This window comes from Cetorhinus maximus, chromosome 9 (genome assembly GCF_964194155.1).
Source record: "Cetorhinus maximus chromosome 9, sCetMax3.hap1.1, whole genome shotgun sequence".
In the NCBI taxonomy this organism is placed as follows: domain Eukaryota; kingdom Metazoa; phylum Chordata; class Chondrichthyes; order Lamniformes; family Cetorhinidae; genus Cetorhinus; species Cetorhinus maximus.
In genome coordinates, this window is record NC_135887.1 from 998,938 (window position 1) to 1,019,749 (window position 20,812).

General features: G+C 39.0%; 1 protein-coding gene and 4 non-coding genes across 6 annotated transcripts in view; 4 read left to right on the forward strand and 1 right to left on the reverse strand.

The window, feature by feature from the left end:
• Window positions 1–7,233, forward strand: part of prpf8 (pre-mRNA processing factor 8) — a 43,711-nt gene extending 36,478 nt beyond the window's left edge. For both annotated transcript variants that reach the window (XM_078547932.1, XM_078547933.1), the window contains exons 37-42: window positions 243–482; window positions 1,720–1,861; window positions 3,003–3,143; window positions 3,530–3,669; window positions 5,039–5,241; window positions 6,814–7,233. In XM_078547932.1, coding sequence (XP_078404058.1) covers window positions 243–482; window positions 1,720–1,861; window positions 3,003–3,143; window positions 3,530–3,669; window positions 5,039–5,241; window positions 6,814–6,968 — 1,021 coding nt within the window. In that variant the 3' untranslated portion in view covers window positions 6,969–7,233. The remainder of the gene's footprint in view (window positions 1–242; window positions 483–1,719; window positions 1,862–3,002; window positions 3,144–3,529; window positions 3,670–5,038; window positions 5,242–6,813) is intronic.
• A 7,569-nt stretch (window positions 7,234–14,802) lies between these two features.
• Window positions 14,803–14,876, forward strand: trnat-agu (transfer RNA threonine (anticodon AGU)). The gene has a single exon. It is a non-coding gene; the product is annotated as a tRNA-Thr (tRNA).
• A 1,680-nt stretch (window positions 14,877–16,556) lies between these two features.
• trnat-agu (transfer RNA threonine (anticodon AGU)) lies at window positions 16,557–16,630 on the forward strand. The gene has a single exon. It is a non-coding gene; the product is annotated as a tRNA-Thr (tRNA).
• A 345-nt stretch (window positions 16,631–16,975) lies between these two features.
• On the forward strand, window positions 16,976–17,049 carry trnat-agu (transfer RNA threonine (anticodon AGU)). The gene has a single exon. It is a non-coding gene; the product is annotated as a tRNA-Thr (tRNA).
• An 808-nt stretch (window positions 17,050–17,857) lies between these two features.
• Window positions 17,858–17,931, reverse strand: trnat-agu (transfer RNA threonine (anticodon AGU)). Its single transcript has one exon. It is a non-coding gene; the product is annotated as a tRNA-Thr (tRNA).
• Between the last annotated feature and the right edge of the window lie 2,881 nt (window positions 17,932–20,812).

Below are 20,812 nucleotides of genomic sequence, written 5' to 3' on the forward strand. Positions count from 1 at the left end.
TTAGATTATTTCTTTATTAAGGTGATGGGTAAATTACAGTAGCAGAGTGGCCTGTCTGGTCAATATGTTAGAATAGTCAAGGCCAGCGATGTAATCAAACTTGGCTATTAACTAAAAATTTAAGTCTTAAACTATATAAACTCAAATATGTAAGTGTTAGATTTTATTTCCACTAGCAGTAATCAGTTCTGCTTATTATCAGTCATATTGTAATTTCATTTACCTGTTATTTTGCATTCAAGTGTAAATGTGGCATCTTTGACTCAATCTGAAATTCGTGACATTATTTTGGGTATGGAGATTTCTGCACCTTCGCAGCAGAGGCAACAAATTGCTGAAATTGAAAAGCAGACCAAAGAGCAGTCTCAGCTGACAGCCACACAGACACGTACTGTAAACAAGCACGGTGATGAAATCATCACTTCAACAACCAGCAATTACGAGACCCAAACTTTCTCATCCAAAACTGAATGGAGAGTCAGGTATGATTTATTTTTAGCATTCATTTGTGTGGTAGATTGGGAGGTTAAACTTGAAACAGATTTACTAGTAAACGTATTTGCAGTCATCAAAGTGATTAAGAATGGCATTTCAAGTATTGTTGATTTTATTGAAAATTAATTAAGTTTTTGCTTCACCATGAGATAATGAAGTACAGCACCCTTTTCTTAAGCTTTTAGGCTCGGGTAATTCACCCTTTCTGAAGTTGCTTGTAGAGTTCCAATTAATAATGAAGCAGTTCCATGGGAGAAGAGCCACTTCGGTTATTGAGTGTGGATAACTTAGCATCAGATAATACTGTGGAAATCTGTATGAATGAACCATGATCTTAAACAGGGTCTGCAGAGTTTTGTGGTATCTGAAGGTGAATTTCTATGGCAAACCAAACCAGGTTCTGTGATATGCAAATATAGAATATGTGGCGAGTCTGCCCACAGTTGAGGCACTCTCAGCACAATATTTTTAAATTCCCCCCCATCATGTGTAATTATTGTAAAATATATAATTTAAAAATGATTGTAAGAAACAATGGTTTTGTGTGCCTCTGCTCTTTACGTTAGCTGCCTATTAGCATCTAAGTGCCTTTCCTCACTTCACTGAGCAGATGAGGCAGTTAGATGGTAGCAAGAGAAGCTAGTGTCTTCCAGTTTAAAGTACCATAACTTGCAGTATCTCTTAGATTGAGCAGAATTTAAACAATAAAAGAACTGTTTTCCCCGTCACAAATTATAGTTTGAAATTCTAATATTGCCTCCTAATATGTTTATAAAGTGTTGTTGAGTCCAACACTTGTTGACATACAATACCAGATAGTGTTGCCAGTAGATATAAATAGAGAAAACCTTAATGGCCTATTTGCAATACTAGAAGATACTACTTGTAAAAACTGACACTAAACATTTAGAACAAAGACTGGATTGTACAAACTAAACCAGCTGATTAAGGAGTTGAGATCATTAGGGTTAGATAATTCAACATCTTGCCTACTAGATAAAATGGTATAAGGTGTGAAATGTTGTAAGCTATGAAATGCAAGGAGAATTTAAAAATAAGTAAGTATATAAAATTGGATTGGAAGATTGGTGTAATCTGATAATTCAACTTTTGAACCCATGGAATTCAATATAATTGCAATGGGCAGTCTTGAGGTGAAAGATTCTGCAGTCACAGGATTACTGAATGCTAGATCAGCTTATTTGCTATCTTTATTCTGCACAGAGCGATATCTGCTGCTAACCTTCATCTGCGTACCAATCACATCTATGTTTCCTCTGATGACATCAAAGAGACTGGCTATACTTACATCCTGCCCAAGAATGTGCTGAAGAAATTTATCTGCATTTCAGACTTGAGAGCACAGGTAAACTCTTCTATTGAGTGCGGTGGTATGCTTTGTATACTTTGACCTAATGAGAAAATGTATGTCTTAATGATTTCTTGAAACCTGATTTGAACTGGTGAAAATTCCCAAATTACATGAACAATTTGTACCACATTCTACAACATTGGAGAATGTGGACAACATGAGGTTAAAAGTTTCAGCCTTTGGATCCTTTGAGTTTTCACTTCAGCTTTGTGTTGATTGAAAATGGTTAGCTTCTGTTAAAATGTTTTTTCTGGTATGAATGGGAATTTAAGTAATATCCAAAACTGGGTAATATTACTATTCTGTAAACTTAAGTTTCAAATGAATGGTTAGTAATCGCCTATGACACCCATAACAAAGATTATTAACATCCTTATGTGACATATTTCTGTTAGGAATTTTTTTAAACCCACAAATGATGATGCATGAGGCATTAGCAGATGCATGGCTCCACATATTGCCAAACAAGACATTATATGGTTAATACCAATTAATTAAATTAAGCACATGTAAAGCTTTTGGGTATTTCCATATTAAAAGCTTATTGCATTATGAAGTCATAGCAATTTCTTCCTCCATATTACACCCTTCCCTGTTTCCTTTCCATTTTCCGAAAACAATAGCCCACTCTTGACACTTGGAGCAGAGCTCGTATCAACAGATTATTCAACCACAAAGCATTGCATCTGAAGCCCAGTCCTTTTCTAACAAGTGCATAATCCACCAGGGTACACTGGAATGATGATCAGAATTGGGATTTCTTTGGCTCTTTTTCCCATGTCCTGTCAATCCCTAGACTGTGGTATTGTCATCTATGATTATATAAATTGATTCAATATAGTTAGCCATTGCCTGATTCAGAGGAGTTTGTGGTTGCTGCTGCCTTGGATCTGAATATGAACATTTAGAGACTATGACAATCAGATGTTTAGACCAGAGCTAATTAGATAATTTGATGCCCCTTTGTTAACATAAAGGAGAAAGTTGAGTTTGGTTTGAGTATTGTTTTGGAAATTCGCAGAGTTTGTGTTTGTCAAATATTTTCACACAAGGTTCAAATTTCAACTAAAAACTTTAATAAAAATTCAGCTGATAATGGCAGAGGTGACTGGAGTAAAAATGTTTCCTTTTGTAGATTGCAGGATATCTGTATGGTGTGAGTCCCCCGGATAACCCCCAAGTGAAGGAAATCAGGTGCATCGTGATGGTACCACAATGGGGAACCCATCAGACTGTGCATCTGCCTAACCAGCTGCCACAACATGAATATCTGAAGGTATAGATGCTTATTGCTTAAATATCATGTAAATGATTTAACACAGTCTCAATTAGCATGAGTTCTATATAGCTTTACTAATTAAATTTTAACGTGATATCCTGTATAAAGTGTGCACTAAATTATACATCTTGCAGATAGGAAGTCTCAGCTGCATACAAGTTATTGGGTGTTTTTGTTTACTGAAATATCAACTTTGAAGTTTGGTTACTACTCCTGCGGGAATTGCATCAGTATAGATATACATTTTCAAATAATTGGTCATCTAGTTTGTTTTTAATCTTTCATTAGTGGCATCAATGTATATTTACAGAATTAAAGAATAAGGTTCTTTCTTAGTATTACATTTTATTACTATCATTATTAATTGGAAATTATTTCTTAAGGAAATGGAACCTCTTGGTTGGATTCACACTCAACCCAATGAGTCTCCTCAGTTGTCACCACAAGATGTCACCACCCATGCTAAAGTAATGGCTGACAATCCATCTTGGGATGGAGAGAAGACTATCATAATAACATGCAGGTAAAAAGGCTAGAATTTCCTGGATAACTTAAATAGTCATGTCATATAGAGGTAGAATTTCCTATGTATTTGCATTCAGAAATGCATGTAATTGGGATCAAAAGCAAATACTCAATGTAAAAGATGTGGATACTCGGGCACAAGTGTGCCAAGCATGTAATTACGCTGCACTCAAATGTCCTCTCTCTTTACTGCCCACCTATCAATTCCTGCACCATACACAACTTGCCTCATTTTTATGGCTGTGACTTTAAGCTAAAGAGTATCATCCAATCACATTGCTTCGAAACAGGTGTAAAATTTTAGGCGTAATTAGGAGCTCATTTTTTTTTGAGTATTTTATTGGAACTTTTTGTACAGTCTCACAGAGATACAAGGGCCTGCGCTGTACGTTCTGTTTATTTGAATGCATTTTATGCCATCAGTATAAATCAGATTAAAATTAAACATGCTGTGCCTAATCTTCATGAATGATGGTTAAGTGAGTTGAAACTATAATTTTTGATATTTAAAGAGCACATGAAAGTGTTCAGTTCTTTCCACAGGTGTCAGCTGTTTACACTGAATTTCACTTGCCTCTGTCCATTTTTAAATTTCAATAAATTGACAGAAAATTTTGATGTAAATAGATGTTGGCAAAGTGGCTTCCCAATTATTCCTCCACAGGAAATTCTACTCTATACTGTTTTACAATGACTAGTCTTGTAACAAAACAAAATTTTGTAATGATTGAGCAGTTAACAAATTAATTGGCATTTTGTGTATTATTTGGAGTGACTCATAAATAGGCGAAGCCATTTATTCCCTTATGGTCACGACTTGATTAATCAGAGCACAGTCATTTTGGGCGCTTAATTATGTCAGTTTTCTTTTGGAATTACTGCATGCTTAAAAATTCTAAAGTACATATCAAAATACCTACTGCACCTTTCAGAGAAAGTCGAGCACATTTGGTTTCAAAGGGCAAATAATAATGAAAGGAATCACTTTTGAAAAGCTAAATACCAAAAATGTATTAATTGCAATTATCCCAGAATAGAGTAAGTGTAACCCTTTCACTCACTGGCATAGTATTTAAATCGTAACTGATTATGTACTCAGACTAAATATTATTCAATTTTAACTTTCAAAGTTCATTTTAAGTTCAGTTTTTTGAGTTTAGATGGAATTTTGTAAGCTGCAGCAAAATGTGAAGGATCAGTAATTAAAAGACAGTCATTAGAAAAGCTTCCCAATGCTCAGGGATTGGTGGTCGTCTGAGAACAGAACTGGCCAGTAAAAGGTTATAATGCAAGATGAATACGGCATGATTTGAGAAAGCTTCCATACATATTTGTGGTAGGTGGTATATAGTTTATTTTTTCTTCAGCTTTACTCCAGGTTCCTGCACACTGACAGCATACAAACTTACTCCAAGTGGGTATGAGTGGGGTAGACAGAACACAGACAAAGGAAACAACCCTAAGGGATACCTGCCTTCCCACTATGAAAGAGTACAGATGTTGTTATCGGATAGATTCCTTGGTTTCTTCATGGTACCTGGCCAGAGCTCCTGGAACTATAACTTCATGGGTAAGTACTTTTTTAAGTTCTGTTTTTTTATATAGGAGTTGCATTGCACTAATCACAGAATCACAGAGCAGAAGAGGCCCTTCGGCCCATCGAGTCTGCACCAACACGTGAGAAACACCTGACCTACCTACCTAATCTTCCTATCTGCCATTTGGAAGGTGTTTCATGTTTAACCTACACTATAGTAAAACATTTCTTTCTTTGGATGTTGTTGAATTGATTAGAGAGTATGTTCACAGGCCAGGCCTTTTTATTTCTTTCCTGATTACCTTAAGGTATTGCTTCTTTGCCAGGATGCAGTAACATAGAATTCAGTGTCTACTGATTTAACGATGTGAGCACTATTGAGTCTTAGCTAGAATGCCTAAAGGTGTATTTGTCAAGAAAGTACACAGCAGTCTGATCCAGTCCTCACAGATACGTGCATTTCTAGGAAAGGTCACCGGTGACGAGCAATATTGAAAGTCTGTGGTCAGTGTTCCTGTGCTTGACCCAACGATAGCAAGACCAACTAGTGTAACATACTGCATACCTGACTGAGGTCATCCATTTGGGTTCAGACTGGGGATCAAACAGAATTTCCTGGTTTAGTTGACTCAACATTTTCTCACCAAGGCTAATATTTTTATACTGCTCTTGGGGCTTGTTTCCTGGGATGCCCAAATCTTTTTGGTTTGTGGAGAACTCAAATGCTTATTGCAAAGCCCACAAGTCGCATATGTACAACAGGCAATAAACCTGTTTAGGGTGGGTAGCCCAAAGTTTCTTAGTCTTTTCATTTCCTTTACATTCTTTGACACTTTTCTCCTCATCACTTAGAAGACGGTGCTTTTCCCTGTCCTTCTGCACCTAGATTTCCCGTTCTCAGTTTTGTGGTGCTCCTGTTGTTTCTTTCTCCCCTGTCACGCTGCCATCTCCTCCCTGACATGCTTGAGTGAAAATTTCTGTGCACAGTGTGCCATGGTTGAAGGAGCAGCAGGACAAGGTAGGGGCTGGCACTTAAGGAATCCATATATGCAGGATGTGGATGGTGGACTGTAGTTTAGATAACTGATTTATGTGGCGCATTCATCTTTCCTTCGGAAAAGTAGTTTAATGTTCAGATTTGACAAATTGTGGCTCAGAAGTGAGCTTAACACAAATGCCAACCCATTAAAAAAATCCATTTTACCGTAATTATCAGGGCTTTCCATTTAACACAGGATTATTTTGTCAACACTTGTATAAACAGTTTTTTTACACTTTTAGCTACATTTCAAGCATGCCTGTTTTACCAATGCATTAATGAAAACAATTAAAATTCTATGTAAAACACATTAAGAAGCAGCATTAGTTTTGAAATTTGATTCCTTGTTTTATTACTGACAGAAAATATGATTGTAATCCACTCTACTCCAAACCTGAAGGAATCCAAAAGCCACTTATTTTTTTAACTAATGATCTTTGTTAAGTCCTTGGCTAAGTTACTGTCTGAACTACCAAGCTTGTCGTTTATAACCAAATGGAATTGTTTTTAATTTTTGACAATTCTTGAAGCCTGCCTCCTAGATTAAATACTTAACTTTTTATTAGGTGTTCGCCATGATCCCAACATGAAATATGAGCTACATTTGGCCAACCCTAAAGAGTTCTACCATGAAGTTCACAGACCATCTCACTTCTTGAACTTTGCTTCACTGCAAGAGGGGGAGATCTACAATGCAGACAGAGAGGACATGTACTCCTAGAAAATCGAGAGAAATTTACAATGGAACTTCTGTACTGTTGATATTCAACAAATGAATTTAAATTCAATTTATGGTCTCTGTTAAATTTTGTTCGTAGTACATGTTAACGCGAAATCTTGTGCGATATCTGTGAAACATAGCTTTGTGTTAAATAACTGCCCTGCAACTATGGCATCTATACACCAGAATGGAACAATTTTAAACATTTAGTATATCTGTAATTTTCTGTTGTACACTGTAGAAGAGATTAAAGCTTCAAATTTTTTTAACTAAAAGTGGATTTTGTTGTGAGTTTTGGAATACAATAAAGTGATGAACATGTTGAGACCATAACTGGCTGGGAAGTGCCCTCATAAAATGTGATGGTTGTGCCTGTTTTGAAATTCACATTCAATTCTGCTAGAGTTTGCTGCTGGTAGAAATTGCCCCTAGAGTTGTGCATGTATGAAAATGACAGGATCATGAGAGTCAATGGTCCTTTTCCAGGAATTGCATCCAATTTAGTTAAGCATGTTGAAAAGAGGGATAAGTCACCTTCAGAACTTGTCAAACCAGGAAGTGGATGGAGTTTCCAAAAGGAAAATCTTGTACTTCTCACCCTTCTCTCTTGCAGCCACTATCGTTGGACTCAGTATTGATATTTCCATACATGTCTTTTTAAATAAAGGTAGAAGAGGAAATGAGAGATGCACACAGGATAGGATTAGACAAGGGAGCTGTTGACCAGCAAGAGACCCTCTTTCAACAGAGTACCCAGAACATGCTGCTCCCTTAATGGTGCTTAAGGCAGCAGCAACTTGAGGAAAGAGCTCTGCCTCCTAATACAAACTGACCACCAAACATGAAAAAAAAACCTCAAGCACACAGGACTTCATATCACTAGTTTTACAATGAATATAAATAATTATGACAAGTGCCTACAGAGGGTGCTTTCTGTGCTGATCTTAACTCTAACCCTGAAGCTGCACCAAGGTGATATCTCAGGGCTAGATTGCTGTGGTATAAGCCTCTTGGGGTGGTTGTGGTTTCTTCTGGTATGTGCTTAGTCATCTAGGTTCTCTATTCTGACATCTCACTGATGTGAGAAGACATCTGATGGCATCATGAGCTATCACCAGGTGAGGATGGCATGAAAGCAATTCTAGAAATGCCACTTCTGCCAGGTCCTGAATGAGGTAGATCTTGAGGCTCTGAAAACTCCAAAGTCAGTTACCATTTTCTTTCTGCATCCCAAGACCTTGAGGTTAAATGCTCAAAGCATCCACTTTGAATACACTAATTTGGGGATTTTTGCTAGGGATGAGACATTCGGGGATGTCACTGCTGTGACCTGTTCTAGATAGGATCAGTCAAAAAGGAAACTCTGTTTCAAATTTACCTGAAAATAAAAACAACACCTGGAAATTAGAACTAGTGTCCTAGGCCCAAACATCTTTGACCTTTCCTCCCTCATAAGATCAGAAGTTGAGATGTTTGCTGATGATTGCAAAGTGTTTAGTAGCATTTGCGACTCTTCATATTAAAGTGTCCATATACAACATAACTTGGACAACATTCAGGCTTGGGCTGATAAGTAGCAAGTAACATTTGTGCCACACGTGCTAGGCAATGGCTATCTCCAACAAGAGAATCTAATACTCCCTGTGACGTTCTGTGACATTACCATTGTTTTAAAACCCCACTGGCAACATTATGGGTGTTACCATTAATCAGACATTTAATTGGACTAGCCCCATAAATACTGTGGTTACAAGAGCTGGTCAAAGCCTGGGAATTCTGTGTTGAGTAACTCACCTCCTGGCTCATCAAATCTTGTCCACCATCTACAAGGCACAAGACAGGAGTGTGATGGAATACTTTCCACTTGCCTGGATGAGTGCAGCTTCAACAACACAAGAAGCTTGACACCATCCAGGACAAATCCTGCTTAATCAGCACCTAACTGCCACCTTAAACATTCATTCCCTCCACCACCAAGAACAGTGGCAGCAGTGTACCCAATACAAGTTGCACTGCAGCATGAAGGTGCCTTTGACAGAACCTTCCAAACCTGTGACCTGGAGGGAAAAAGGGCAACAGACACATCGGAACACCACCACTTGCAAGTTCCATAAGAACATAAGAAATAGGAGCAGGAGTAGGCCATTCGGCCCCTCAAGCCTGCTGCACCATTCAATAAGATCTTGGCTGATCTGCCCCAGTTTGGGGACCTGGGTTCAAATCCCACCATGGTTTAATTCAATAAAAACCTGGAATTAAAAGTCTGTTGATTGTTGGAAAAAACCATCTGGTCCACTAATGTCCTTTAGGGAAGGAAATCTGCCATACTTACCTGGTCTGGCCTATGTGTGACTCTTAAATGCCCTCTGAACAAGGGCAATAAGGGATGGGCAATAAATGCCAGCCAGTGATGCCCACATCCCATGAACAGATTTTTTTTTAAAATCCCACAAATCAGCCTAGTGAATCTCTTTTGAACTGCCTCCAATGCCAGTATATTCTTCCTTAAATATGGGGGCCAAACTGCACATGGTACTCCATGTACTCACCAGCACCCTGTACAATTCCCTATTTTTAAACTCCAACCCCTGAGCAATAAAGACCAAAATTCCATTTGCCTTCTTAATTACTTGCACCTGCATGCTAACTTTTTCATGCACAGGAACACCCAGATCCCTCTGTGCTGCACTTTTTGGAGTCTCTCTCCATTTAAATAATAGTCTGCCTTTTGATTCTTTCTACCAAACTGCATGATCTCATACTTTCCTACATTAAACTCCATCTACCAAGTTTTCGCCCACTCACTCAACCTATCTATATCCCCTTCAGATTCCTTACGTCCTCATCACAACATACCCTCCCACCTATTTTTGTATCATCAGTAAATTTGGATACATTACACTCTGCCCCCTCCTCCAAGTCATTAATATAGATAGTAAATAATTGAAGCCCTTGTGGCACTCCACTAGTTACATTTTTCCAACCTGAAAAAGACCCACTAACCCTGACTTTCTGTCTTCTGTGTGTTAACCAATCCTCAATCCATGCTAACACATTACCCTCAATACCGTGAGTTCCTATCTTGTGCAATAATCTTTTGTGTGGCACCTTATCGAATGCCTTCTGGAAATCCAAATACACTACATCTACCGGTTCCCCTTTATCAACTCTGCTTGTTATATCCTCAAAGAACTATGGCAAATTTGTCAAACATGATTTCCCTTTCACAAAACCATGGTGATTCTGTTTGATTGCGTTAAACTTTTCTAAATGTCCTGCTATTTCTTCCTTAATAATGGACTCTAGCATTTTCTCAACAACAGATGTTAGGCTGACTGGTCTGTAGTTTCCTGCTTTTTGTACCCCTTCCTTCTTGAACAGGGGCGTCACATTAGTGGTTTTCCAATCCTCTGGGACCCTCCCGGAATCCAGTGAGTTCTGGAATATTTCAACCAATGGCTCCACTATCTCTGCAGCCACTTCCTTTAAAACCCTTGGATGCAGGCCATCAGGTCCTGGTGACTTGTCTGCCTCTAGTCCCATTAGTTTGTCAAATACTTTGTCCCTCGTGATAGAGACTGTTACAAGATCTTTCCTCCATTAACTCCTTGCTTATCTGATATCTTTGGGATGTTTATAGTCTCCTCCACTGTGAAGACCAATGCAAAATATTGGTTTAAATTATCTGCCATTTCCCTGTTCCCCGTTATCAATTCTCCAGCTGCAGGCTCCAGGGGTCCCACACTCACTTTAGCTACTCTCTTTTTAAATACCTGTAGAAGCTCTTGCTGTTTGTTTTTATATTTCTTGCCAATTTACTTTCATATGTATTCCCCTCTAAGTCACACCATTCTGACTTGGAACTATATTGCTTTTCCTTCATTTTTGCCAGGTCAAAAATCTAGAACTCTTTAACAGTACTCTAGGTGCACCTACACCAGATGGACTGCAGCAGTTCAAGGATGCGGCTCACCACTACATTCACAAGAGCAATTGAGGATGAATGACAAATGCTGGCCTTGCCAGGGAATCACACATCCCATAAAATAATTTTATTAAAATAGGAAAGTAAATTTAGTACTGAAATTTTTGGCATAATATTTAGTGAGGTAAAAGAGGAAAAACTTGTGGCGTTATTCAAAATAAAATTATAGATTCCACAGTGGGAGAGTGAATGTACAAAAAATAACGAGCTTTGGTGAGCAAACGTATTTTTCTCATTCCTGACTTGTTGAAATTTTAATTTATTTTATCTTATTTAGTGGCTACCATAGACAATGTGAAATCCAGTTTTTAATCCATTCTTATTAAAGACTTCAATTAAAGAACAAGTTTCAGTCAGTTATTCCTATTTCTGCTTACTGTCTAATCAGCCTACATAACGTACCTTGTGTTACAAACAGGGGAGAGAAGGTAAGACAGTTACCCCTCTTTTTCCAACTTTCAACTGACCAGAGACAGATATCATTTTTTTTAAGAGAAAAAGTGTTTTAACCCCTTGAGCTCTGTAACTCTCAAGAATAGACAAAAGATAGAGTTCTGGTAAGTTTGAAAACACACACATAATGAGGCTTGGCTGAGAACCCAGACAACCATTACTCTTGTTGAAACAGCTGCACCCCAGAGAAAGCATTCCTTGAATGACAGCTCAGGCTTTCTGGTCTCTGGTCAATTTCACAATGTTTATTTACACAAGGTTAAGCAGTTTCAAGGGTTAGTGGTTTCTGTTATTGATACTTTAAAGGGTTTAGGTGAGTTACATTTCTATTGCCTTCTAGGGAAATGGCTTTTTAAACATTGTAGAAAGTTATGAATGAATTACTTTAAAAATAAATCTTTTTTTACACACCCATCTGTCACTATAAGGTTAATTGGTTCTATACCGGTCAAAGGGCATGAAAATGCCATAGATTGGCATAGGGGGTATGAGAGCCTATAGGGGATTAGTTGAGGGGAATGGCTTGACATAGGGGCCATGAGTAGCTATGGAAAGTGGGTACGTGAACATACCTTGCATTGGGGGAAAGAGGAGAACCTTTGAACTCACCTTTTAAAAGGTTCCCTCATGCAGACTAGGTTCACGACTCCGCTGGGGGGCCGTGAACCACGGCTCCTAAAAAACCTGGCCTGACTCCATGAAAATTGCAGAGGAGTAGGACATGCCTATTCCCACGATGGGGCCCACCACGTCGTAATTGCCGGATGCACCCTTTAAATGTACTCCCAAAAAACAGACAGCCCGGGAATGGGGTCGGGAATCCTGGAACCAGGACCTGCCCACCCTTTTTAAAATGCTCCCGAGTCATCCTGACAACAGTGAAAATCCAGGCCAATGATTCTAAGCAGGAGTCATTCCAGGTGGTGACAGCTAGATATGTTCACAAACTTCCACATACTACAGACCAGACATGCAAACTGCTCTGCCATATTTTAGTCTATATTTATTCAAGGATAAAACATATTTATAGATTCTTTTGAGCTTTATTTAACTGTTTAACTATTTAACTAATGCTAAACCATGAACTGTAGCTATCAAATTAAAAGCACTAACCATTAAAAACACTGACCATAAAATGTAATACTTGTCTCTAACTTATCTGCTCCACTCCCCAGTCTGTGCTAAGGTGTCACTGAGTTTTCCCCTCTGATTGTTTGATTTCTGCTTTTCCCAATAGCTGGCATACTGCGTGTGCTGTTTAAATCTGCCCACTGCCTCATTCTTAAAGAAACCAATACAAGAACATGTTAAAGACAAATAGAAGTACCCACTCTCCCTCTGCACTGAATTCCTATTCTCACCAAATTCTAAATGTACCACTCTGTTCAGGATCGCCGTTAAGATTATGATCTGTGACTGTGCTCTGTGTCTTATCTTCCGGGCATTCTGAAGCCCCATAGTCCGAACACTACAAAAAATTCAGGCTTCCACTATAGTCCATACCCGCTTATCTTTACATCAGGGGATGTGGGGGTGATGATGGCATCTGGGGAGGTAGGTTAACATTTTTGATGTAGACCTTTCATTAGAACATGGTTCTGGCTGAGAATAAGAGGAAGAAGGTTAGAGTTTAGTTTCATAATTTGTTTATGTCTCTTTGGTTTGGGAACTATTTTAATTTCAGATCTATTTTATCTTAAGTCTTTTTGCTCTCTTTTCAAACTTCTTCCATTTTCTTGCAATTTTCCTTCGAGGACCATTCCCTTGTGTTAATGTTGTTGTATTATCTGCGAAGAGCTAGGAACTAATAGTTATGTGTAAGTGTTCCAGGGAGCCACATTTCACACCTGCACTAGAGACCCAGGTGATGTGGAACAGAATCAGTTCAATCCAGTCCCTCTTTGTCCTCTTGTCTATGACATCTTTTGGTTATCTCCACCTATCACTGGCCCTCTATCCAGCTCTACCTGTCCCACCCCCCTTAAACCAGCTTATATTTCACCTCTTTTCTATATTTCCTTAGTTCTGTTGAAGAGTCATACAGACTCGAAACGTTAACTGTGTTCCTCTCCGCAGATGTCAGACCTGCTGAGTTTTTCCAGGTATTTTTGTTTTTGTTCTTTGTACCAAACAACATGGCAAAATTAAACATAAAGACTTTCTGATCTTTCCAAGCTTAAAGTGTAATTATTAACAACATCTGGGAACCAAAAGACAGTAAGAACACAGCACCTTTCTTTTGCAGCACTTCAGCTGATGCATGTTGTTTAGTAACTTTCCATGACCTGAGATAATAATCCTTTATATTATCTAACAGTTTCCCATGAACTTAATGTTGTACATTTTGATTATTACGCCACTTTTCTCAACCAAATCGCTCGACTTCTCTTTTAATTTTCATATTTCATGAAGGATGACATTAAAACATTAACCAGGTTTTTTTTTGCAGCAGTGATTCATATTTTCAGCATTTTCTTCCCACGCTTCTTTTAGTGGTTCCACGTTTCAAATTTTCCCCTTTCTGTCCTACTAAGCTCCACCCTATCCTCCTCTAAAACGCTGCTGCGGACACCCGAATAGGTTCCACTCACATATCACCCTCATCTCGACCACTGGCTCTCCTGTCCCTCAAATACATCTAATTCCACTGGAAAAAATCCGCCTGCTCATCTTATCTTTGCAGCCTTCTCGCCAGATCACGCCTCCAGCCGTCCTCTCAGTCTGGAATCCAGTCAGTTCTACAAACTCAACAACACAGGGTTTATGGGAGTGGCGTTTTGCAAAATAAAAGTGGAATAAATCCAAATCTTAACCTGATTTTATCACAGTCCCTTGGCTGTTGAAACATGTCCTTATGCAGGTTTTTATTATTCCGGATCAATTTCACCAGAGCCCTCATTTCACCCTCCACAAACTCCAGTCCATTTAAAACACTACTGTTGGCATCACGTCTCGCATTCACTTCTGCCCCACCACCAGCAGAGATGGTTGCAAAGCTCTGGGAACATTAAATGCAAAGACGCTGATCTTTGTGTTGCAAATGTTTAGAAAGTGAGCGCCTTTTTTTAAAAAAAAAGTTGACCAATGCGAGAACTGTTCACTGGCGGAAAGTCGATTTTTTAAAAAAAAGATTTTATATATTTTAAATAGTTTGATTCTGTAATTTATAAACCCCCATGTTGGATCAGTTCAGCCAGCCTGAAAAAAAGCCACATTCTTGTGACATGAAAAAGATCAGGAACAAACACCCAGACTGACAAAGGGAGTTAGTAACTGAGAATACAAGAAGATTAAACAGTGAAAAGTGCTAAACACCAAAAAAATGTGACCCATGTATAAATTAGTAAAACTATCGTAACATCAGAGTCATGACGCATCGTTTCATAATCAAGCTTAGGCGCCGTGGCTTAGTTGGTTAAAGCGCCTGTCTAGTAAACAGGAGATCCTGAGTTCGAATCTCAGCGGTGCCTTCGTTTACTTTTGTGGACTCCTTTCACTGAGAAGTGATGTATTTTGATAGGAAGAATGCAAAATAGGGAAACATAGAAAGATTTCTTTCTTTCAAAGCTAGAGTTCCATGGATGAATGGAGATATAGAGGCTAAAATGTTTTTGACCAGTATAAGCTTCATGATACAGTAGAGTTGAATGTAGAAAGTAGAGAAGAATTTTTTTAATAAAGTGATTGAGAGGGTCAAAGAAAGAGTTTGAGAACAGATTAGCAACTAACATAAAGGGGAGCACATAAACTGCAAAAGGGTAGCCAGAGGAAGGGTGGAAGTGGGTTTAGGGACCAAAAAGGGTATGTTCTTGTGGAAGCAGTGCGCATGGCTGATGCACCAAGTACTTTGTCTTTGTCATCACTAGACAAGATGATGCTGCCAATGTCGCAGTATTGGGTGGGGTAAAATAGACAAGGAGGGCTTAAAAAATCGGCTGTCCTCAAAGTACAAATGTCACCCCATCTTGAGGGTTAAAGCTGAAGCTACATAGGTGGAGGGAAAAACTGCTAGAGACAATAATCTGGGACAAAATTAATTGGCATTTGGAAAAGTATGGACTAATACATGAAAGTCAGCATGATTTGTTAAAGACAAATAATTTTTGATTAAGCTCTTTGATAAGGTTATGGAGGGAGTTGTTGAGGGTAGTGTGGTTGATATTGTGTATATGAACTTTCAAAAAGCATTTGACAAAGTACAATGTATTCGACTTATTAGTAAAACAGCACATCATTTCAAAGTTTACAAATGACATGAAACTCAAAAATATAGTAAACAAGAACTAGGATACTAACAGATTTCAAAAAGACGTAGATGGGCTGATGGACTGGGCAAACACATATGATCAGATGATATATTGAAGTGACATGTTTGGTAGGAAGATGAGGACAGGCCTTATGAACTAAACAGTACAGTTTTAAAGGAGTGCAGGGACAGGGAGACCTGGGTACACAAATCTTTGAAGATGGTAAGACAAGTTGAAGGTTGCTGAAAAAGCAAATGGAATCATTCTCTATGGACAACAGCCATTGGTGGTGATTCTGCTTTCCCATTCACACCTGTTCTAGACACATCTTTTGCTTCTTTACTTGTCTCATTACTATCTCTTGTCTTTCAATAATATCCCTTTTTGTTTTTTAATCTCTCCTCCCTTTCATCCTATCATAGATCTTCCAATTTATTCGTTCCTTCAATGAATGTGTAGGGTTATGGTCCAAGAACTGGGAAGTGGGATTAGGCTGCAAAACTCCATTTTGGCCAAATCTGTGCTGTAAGTTTTCAATCTTTGTATGTATCTATAATTGGGATAATTGAAGAGTCCCACTATCACTCACCACCACCACCACCTTCTCAAAGGTAATTAGGGATGGGTAATAAATGCTGAGCTTGACAGTGATGCCGACATCCCGTGAATGAATAAAGAAAATAGTTCTCATAATTTTCTGTAATTTGCCTGCAAATTACTTCTGATTTCTTCTCACTGCAATATTTGGTGACCGTATTAACTTTCTTATGAAAAAAAGTTCGGTTAATTTAAACCAGAATTAATGTGTGATTATCGAATTTCATCAGTAGTGAAAGTTCTGAGAGGAAACATTTGCAAATAAAATATTAAACTTGAAGTTGACATGGGTTTGTTACATCAGTTGGCGCCGTGGCTTAGTTGGTTAAAGCGCCTGTCTAGTAAACAGGAGATCCTGAGTTCGAATCTCAGCGGTGCCTGGGCTAAGGTGGTCTTTTAATGCAATTACACAGTTCTGCACATTTCTTGAAATACGGAGCAGCAGATCCTGTTTCTGAGGTCTTTACTTTGTTAAGCAAAAATTATTCTATCAAATTTCATTTGTTGTGAAGTCACAAACTTCTGGTAAAATTAACTTGCTGAGAAGAATTGTCTGCTTCTTCCTGATTCCGGAATCACAGACAAGTATATTTGTCATAATACAGTTACATATATGAGAATATTAAATCAAAGTCTAGGCGAAAATCAACACCTACAACAAACACAAAATAAAGAACAAGTTTTAACTCGCTCTCTACTGACTCGATAACATGTGCCTCTCATATGGCGCCGTGGCTTAGTTGGTTAAAGCGCCTGTCTAGTAAACAGGAGATCCTGAGTTCGAATCTCAGCGGTGCCTCATGCGTTAAAGTTTTAAAGCCAACCCCTCCTCCCACTTGGGCCATGTGTCGCTTGCTCATCATGCTGAATATCACCATTAGCCCCTCCTTTAGCCGGTATCAACACCCCCTTTGACCTTTTGTTTATGACACCTTTCGCAATCTCTCTCCTTTGCCCCCTGCCTTCTATCCAGCTTCACCTGTCCCCCTTAAACAGCAAATATTTCACCACATTTCTATTTCTCTCGTTCTGAGTCATACGGACTCGAAACATTAACTCCACAGATGCTGTCAGACCTGCTGAGTTTTTCCACCAATTTTTGTTTTTGTTTCATATTTCCAGCATCCCCAGTATTTTAATGTAATTCGTTCCCCAACTCACACCCGGAATCCCTCAGCATATTGATGTCCCAAAGGAGATACACAGATTTCACAAACGTCTAGTAATGATCATTTACCAGAAGAAAAATGGTTCCCTGCTTCTTTCCCACTCCGAGATCAGAAGCAAGCTTATTATCCGTATGTTGCTGAGTTTAGGAACTGCTTATTTAAACTCAGTAATGTAACAGTATTCCGAAGAAGGGTCGAACAGACTCGAAACATGAACTCTGTTGCTCCACAGATGCTGCTGGAACTGCTGAGTTTTTCTGTTTTTGTTATCACAAATAAAACTGTTTTTGAGTCTTCGGTAAGAAAGAAGCAGAAAAGCATTTTCTATCCTCAGAAAGTTACTTTTACCGGGAGCTGGTGACATCCCAACATTCCCAGACCAGCAGGAGCTGCGCCTGTGCGGAGCTGTGCAATTGCATTAAAAGACCACCTCAGCCCAGGCACCGCTGAGATTCGAACTCAGGATCTCCTGTTTACTAGACAGGCGCTTTAACCAACTAAGCCACGGCGCCAACTGATGAGCAGCTTCTGCCGATTGGTAATGAATAAGACACCGTGTCTGTTTCAGGTTGTGTGTGTTGTTTATAAGAGGATTAAAGAGCATTGAAGCGGAAGGGAACAATCGCAACCACCAAGCAGCACCGGCTGGAGACGGCTGCTCTTCACTGAGTTACTCTTCAGGTACAGTTACATCAGGTTGTGCGATGGTTTAGTTGGCTAAAACTCCTCGCTCCCAATCTACGTGCCTGGGAGCATTTTGTTAGCGGATCTCAGGGATGCTAAAAATGCTCTTAATTTCAGTAATTGTGCGAACACCTTTTCCGGACCGCGGCGCCAAAGAAGGAATACTTTCTAGGATAGTTTTATCACTATTCATACCGCACACTTTGGGAGAGAGTTCTTTGCAAGTCCTGAATTGTGCTTTGGTACAACGTGATACATTTTCAACAAGTGAGGGGATGGATAAGATAATGCAGTGGAAGAAAGACCACTTGACTACCAAGAACGATGCTTTTCAGTTCCTTTCTATCAGTTTCACATTTGAAACGATGTGACGGCGGGAGCTCTTCAAATAGTCTCAAGAGTTCAGTCATTTACTAGACACCCATTTCTGAAGAAGTCATACGGACTCGAAACATTAACTCTGCCTTTCTCTCCACAGATGCTGTCAGACCTGCTGAGTTATTTTTCCAGCACTTTTGATTTTTGTTTAAGAAACCCATTTAATTGCTACTGTGACTGTTGCGAACTCGAGTAGACTGGTGCTGTTGTGAAGTAAATAATTTTCATCATAAAGAGAAAAGAAGCCTTGGATTTTAAAAAGATCCTTTCCAGACCTCAGGTTCCACAGCACTTTCCAGTCGAGGAGGTTGTAATGTGGGAGATGTAAGGACAATATTAATACACCTTATATATATATAGATTTCCTGCAGGTGAATCAGCATAAACCCGGATCTCGATCTACCTCTATTGTTGAACTAATCTATAATTTGCTAAATATCATTTGCTAAAAAATCTCCTTTTTCTTCTTTATCTGCTTTATTGACAAGGAAAAAACAATTAGAATCACTTAGCTGTTTTCCTGCTGTTTTCTGTTTTCACTTAACAATAATGTTAATATTTCAAGGAACTGTTTGTGGCAATTACTAAGCTCAGTGATATGAGGGAACACATATCTGTTAGTTGTGATGCCAGTTTAAATTAATTCGGCTTTCCTAACAGTCTGAATCAATAAATATCCAAGTCAATATTCCAATGTCAAATTACAAATAGAATCGGGACATTAAGTAAACAAAATTAGGAATACCACATCAAAAGCAAGCAAGCGTTACAGTTACAAAATTGTGATAATGCATGAGGTATTCTCCTGGATAGTGTAATTGCCTTCTCCTGGTCCTCGCCAGTGCTATCAAGCGGCACTTACACAGCAATAGCCAAATGCTCAGTTTGGGTTCTGCCAGGGCCACTCAGCTCCTGACCTCATAGCCTTGATCCAAATGTGGATAAAAGAGCTGAATCCAAGAGGTGAGGTGAGAGTGACAGTGTTTGACCAAGTGTGACATCAAGGAGCCCTAGCAAAACAGAAGTCAATGGGAATCAGGGAAAACTCTCCACTGGTTGGAGACATACCTTGCTCAAAGGAAGATAGCTGTGGTTGTTGGAGGTCAATCATCTCAGTCCCAGGACATCGCTGCAGGAATTTCTCAGGGTAGAGTCCTCGGCCCAACCATCTTCAGCTGCTTCATCATTGACCTTCCCTCCATCCTAAGGTCAGAAGAGGGGATGTTCACTGATGATTGCACAATGTTCAACACCATACACAACTCCTCAGATACTGAATCCATATCCATCGCCAATGATGCCCACACCTCATGAAAGAATAGGTTAAAAAAGGCCTCTACGTTCAGAGAACACGTCTGAGATTGAACTGCAAAAATGGAGGAAGGGAGCTGGGCGGGATAGGGAAATATACCAGCTTGAATAGGGGCAAAAAGAGTGCCAGTGTGAAGAATAGTGTCAGTTTTAATATGAAGTGGAAAACAAGTGATAGCTTGAACTGGCTAGGGAAGATTGCCAAGCTAAACTGAGGGGAGGGGAGATGAACAGGTGGGGGTGGGGAGGGAAACGGAAAAACAGAGTCAAGTTGAATTGAGATGCAGAAAAGAGCATTAGATTGAATTAAGTGGATGGAGAAAGAAGGATGCCAGAATAAACAGAGTGTTGGAGGTGAAAAGAGTATATCAATGAAAGAGTAGGGAGTTGGATGAGACAAAGTGCTATTGTGAACTGGGGCAGGAGGCTTTTATGTGGAACATTAACTGTTGACGCAATCTTCAGTGAAGTGATGATCTGGTTAGCCTGTTGAAAATTCAAATACCACTTCGTTATTCTTTTATCAAGATTAAAAATCTATTAACAGTGAAATATGAAAGTGCGTTTAAAATTAAAGCAAAATGCCTCACTTTAAATATAAAAATGCAAATTTTAGGGAGCCCACAAGCTCAGGTCTTTCCTAAATATTCTGTGTCTTCAACATACGTTTGTCTTCTTTCAGATTTTAATCTGTTTCTGTTTTTTTCCCCTCGAACTCGGAGGAATGAATGTTGGGCAGCTCACATTACAAAACTCATACAAATTCTTGTTTTCACATGTATTTAGGGTCATTCTTCAGGTGATAGCTTTTTTGGAGCTTTGTCAGTGTTCCCGAGTTTTTCTTGTTTGCTACATATGAACCGTATAATTTCTTCTCCATTTAATTGTTGTTGCCAGTGTTGAAGCTTCCCAGGGGCTTCCTACAAGGCAAACATCACTCTGCAGTTACCTTTTGCAGGGGCAACAACAACTTGCACTATATTTAATTTTTAACATAGTGAAAATGTCCCAAGATGCAAG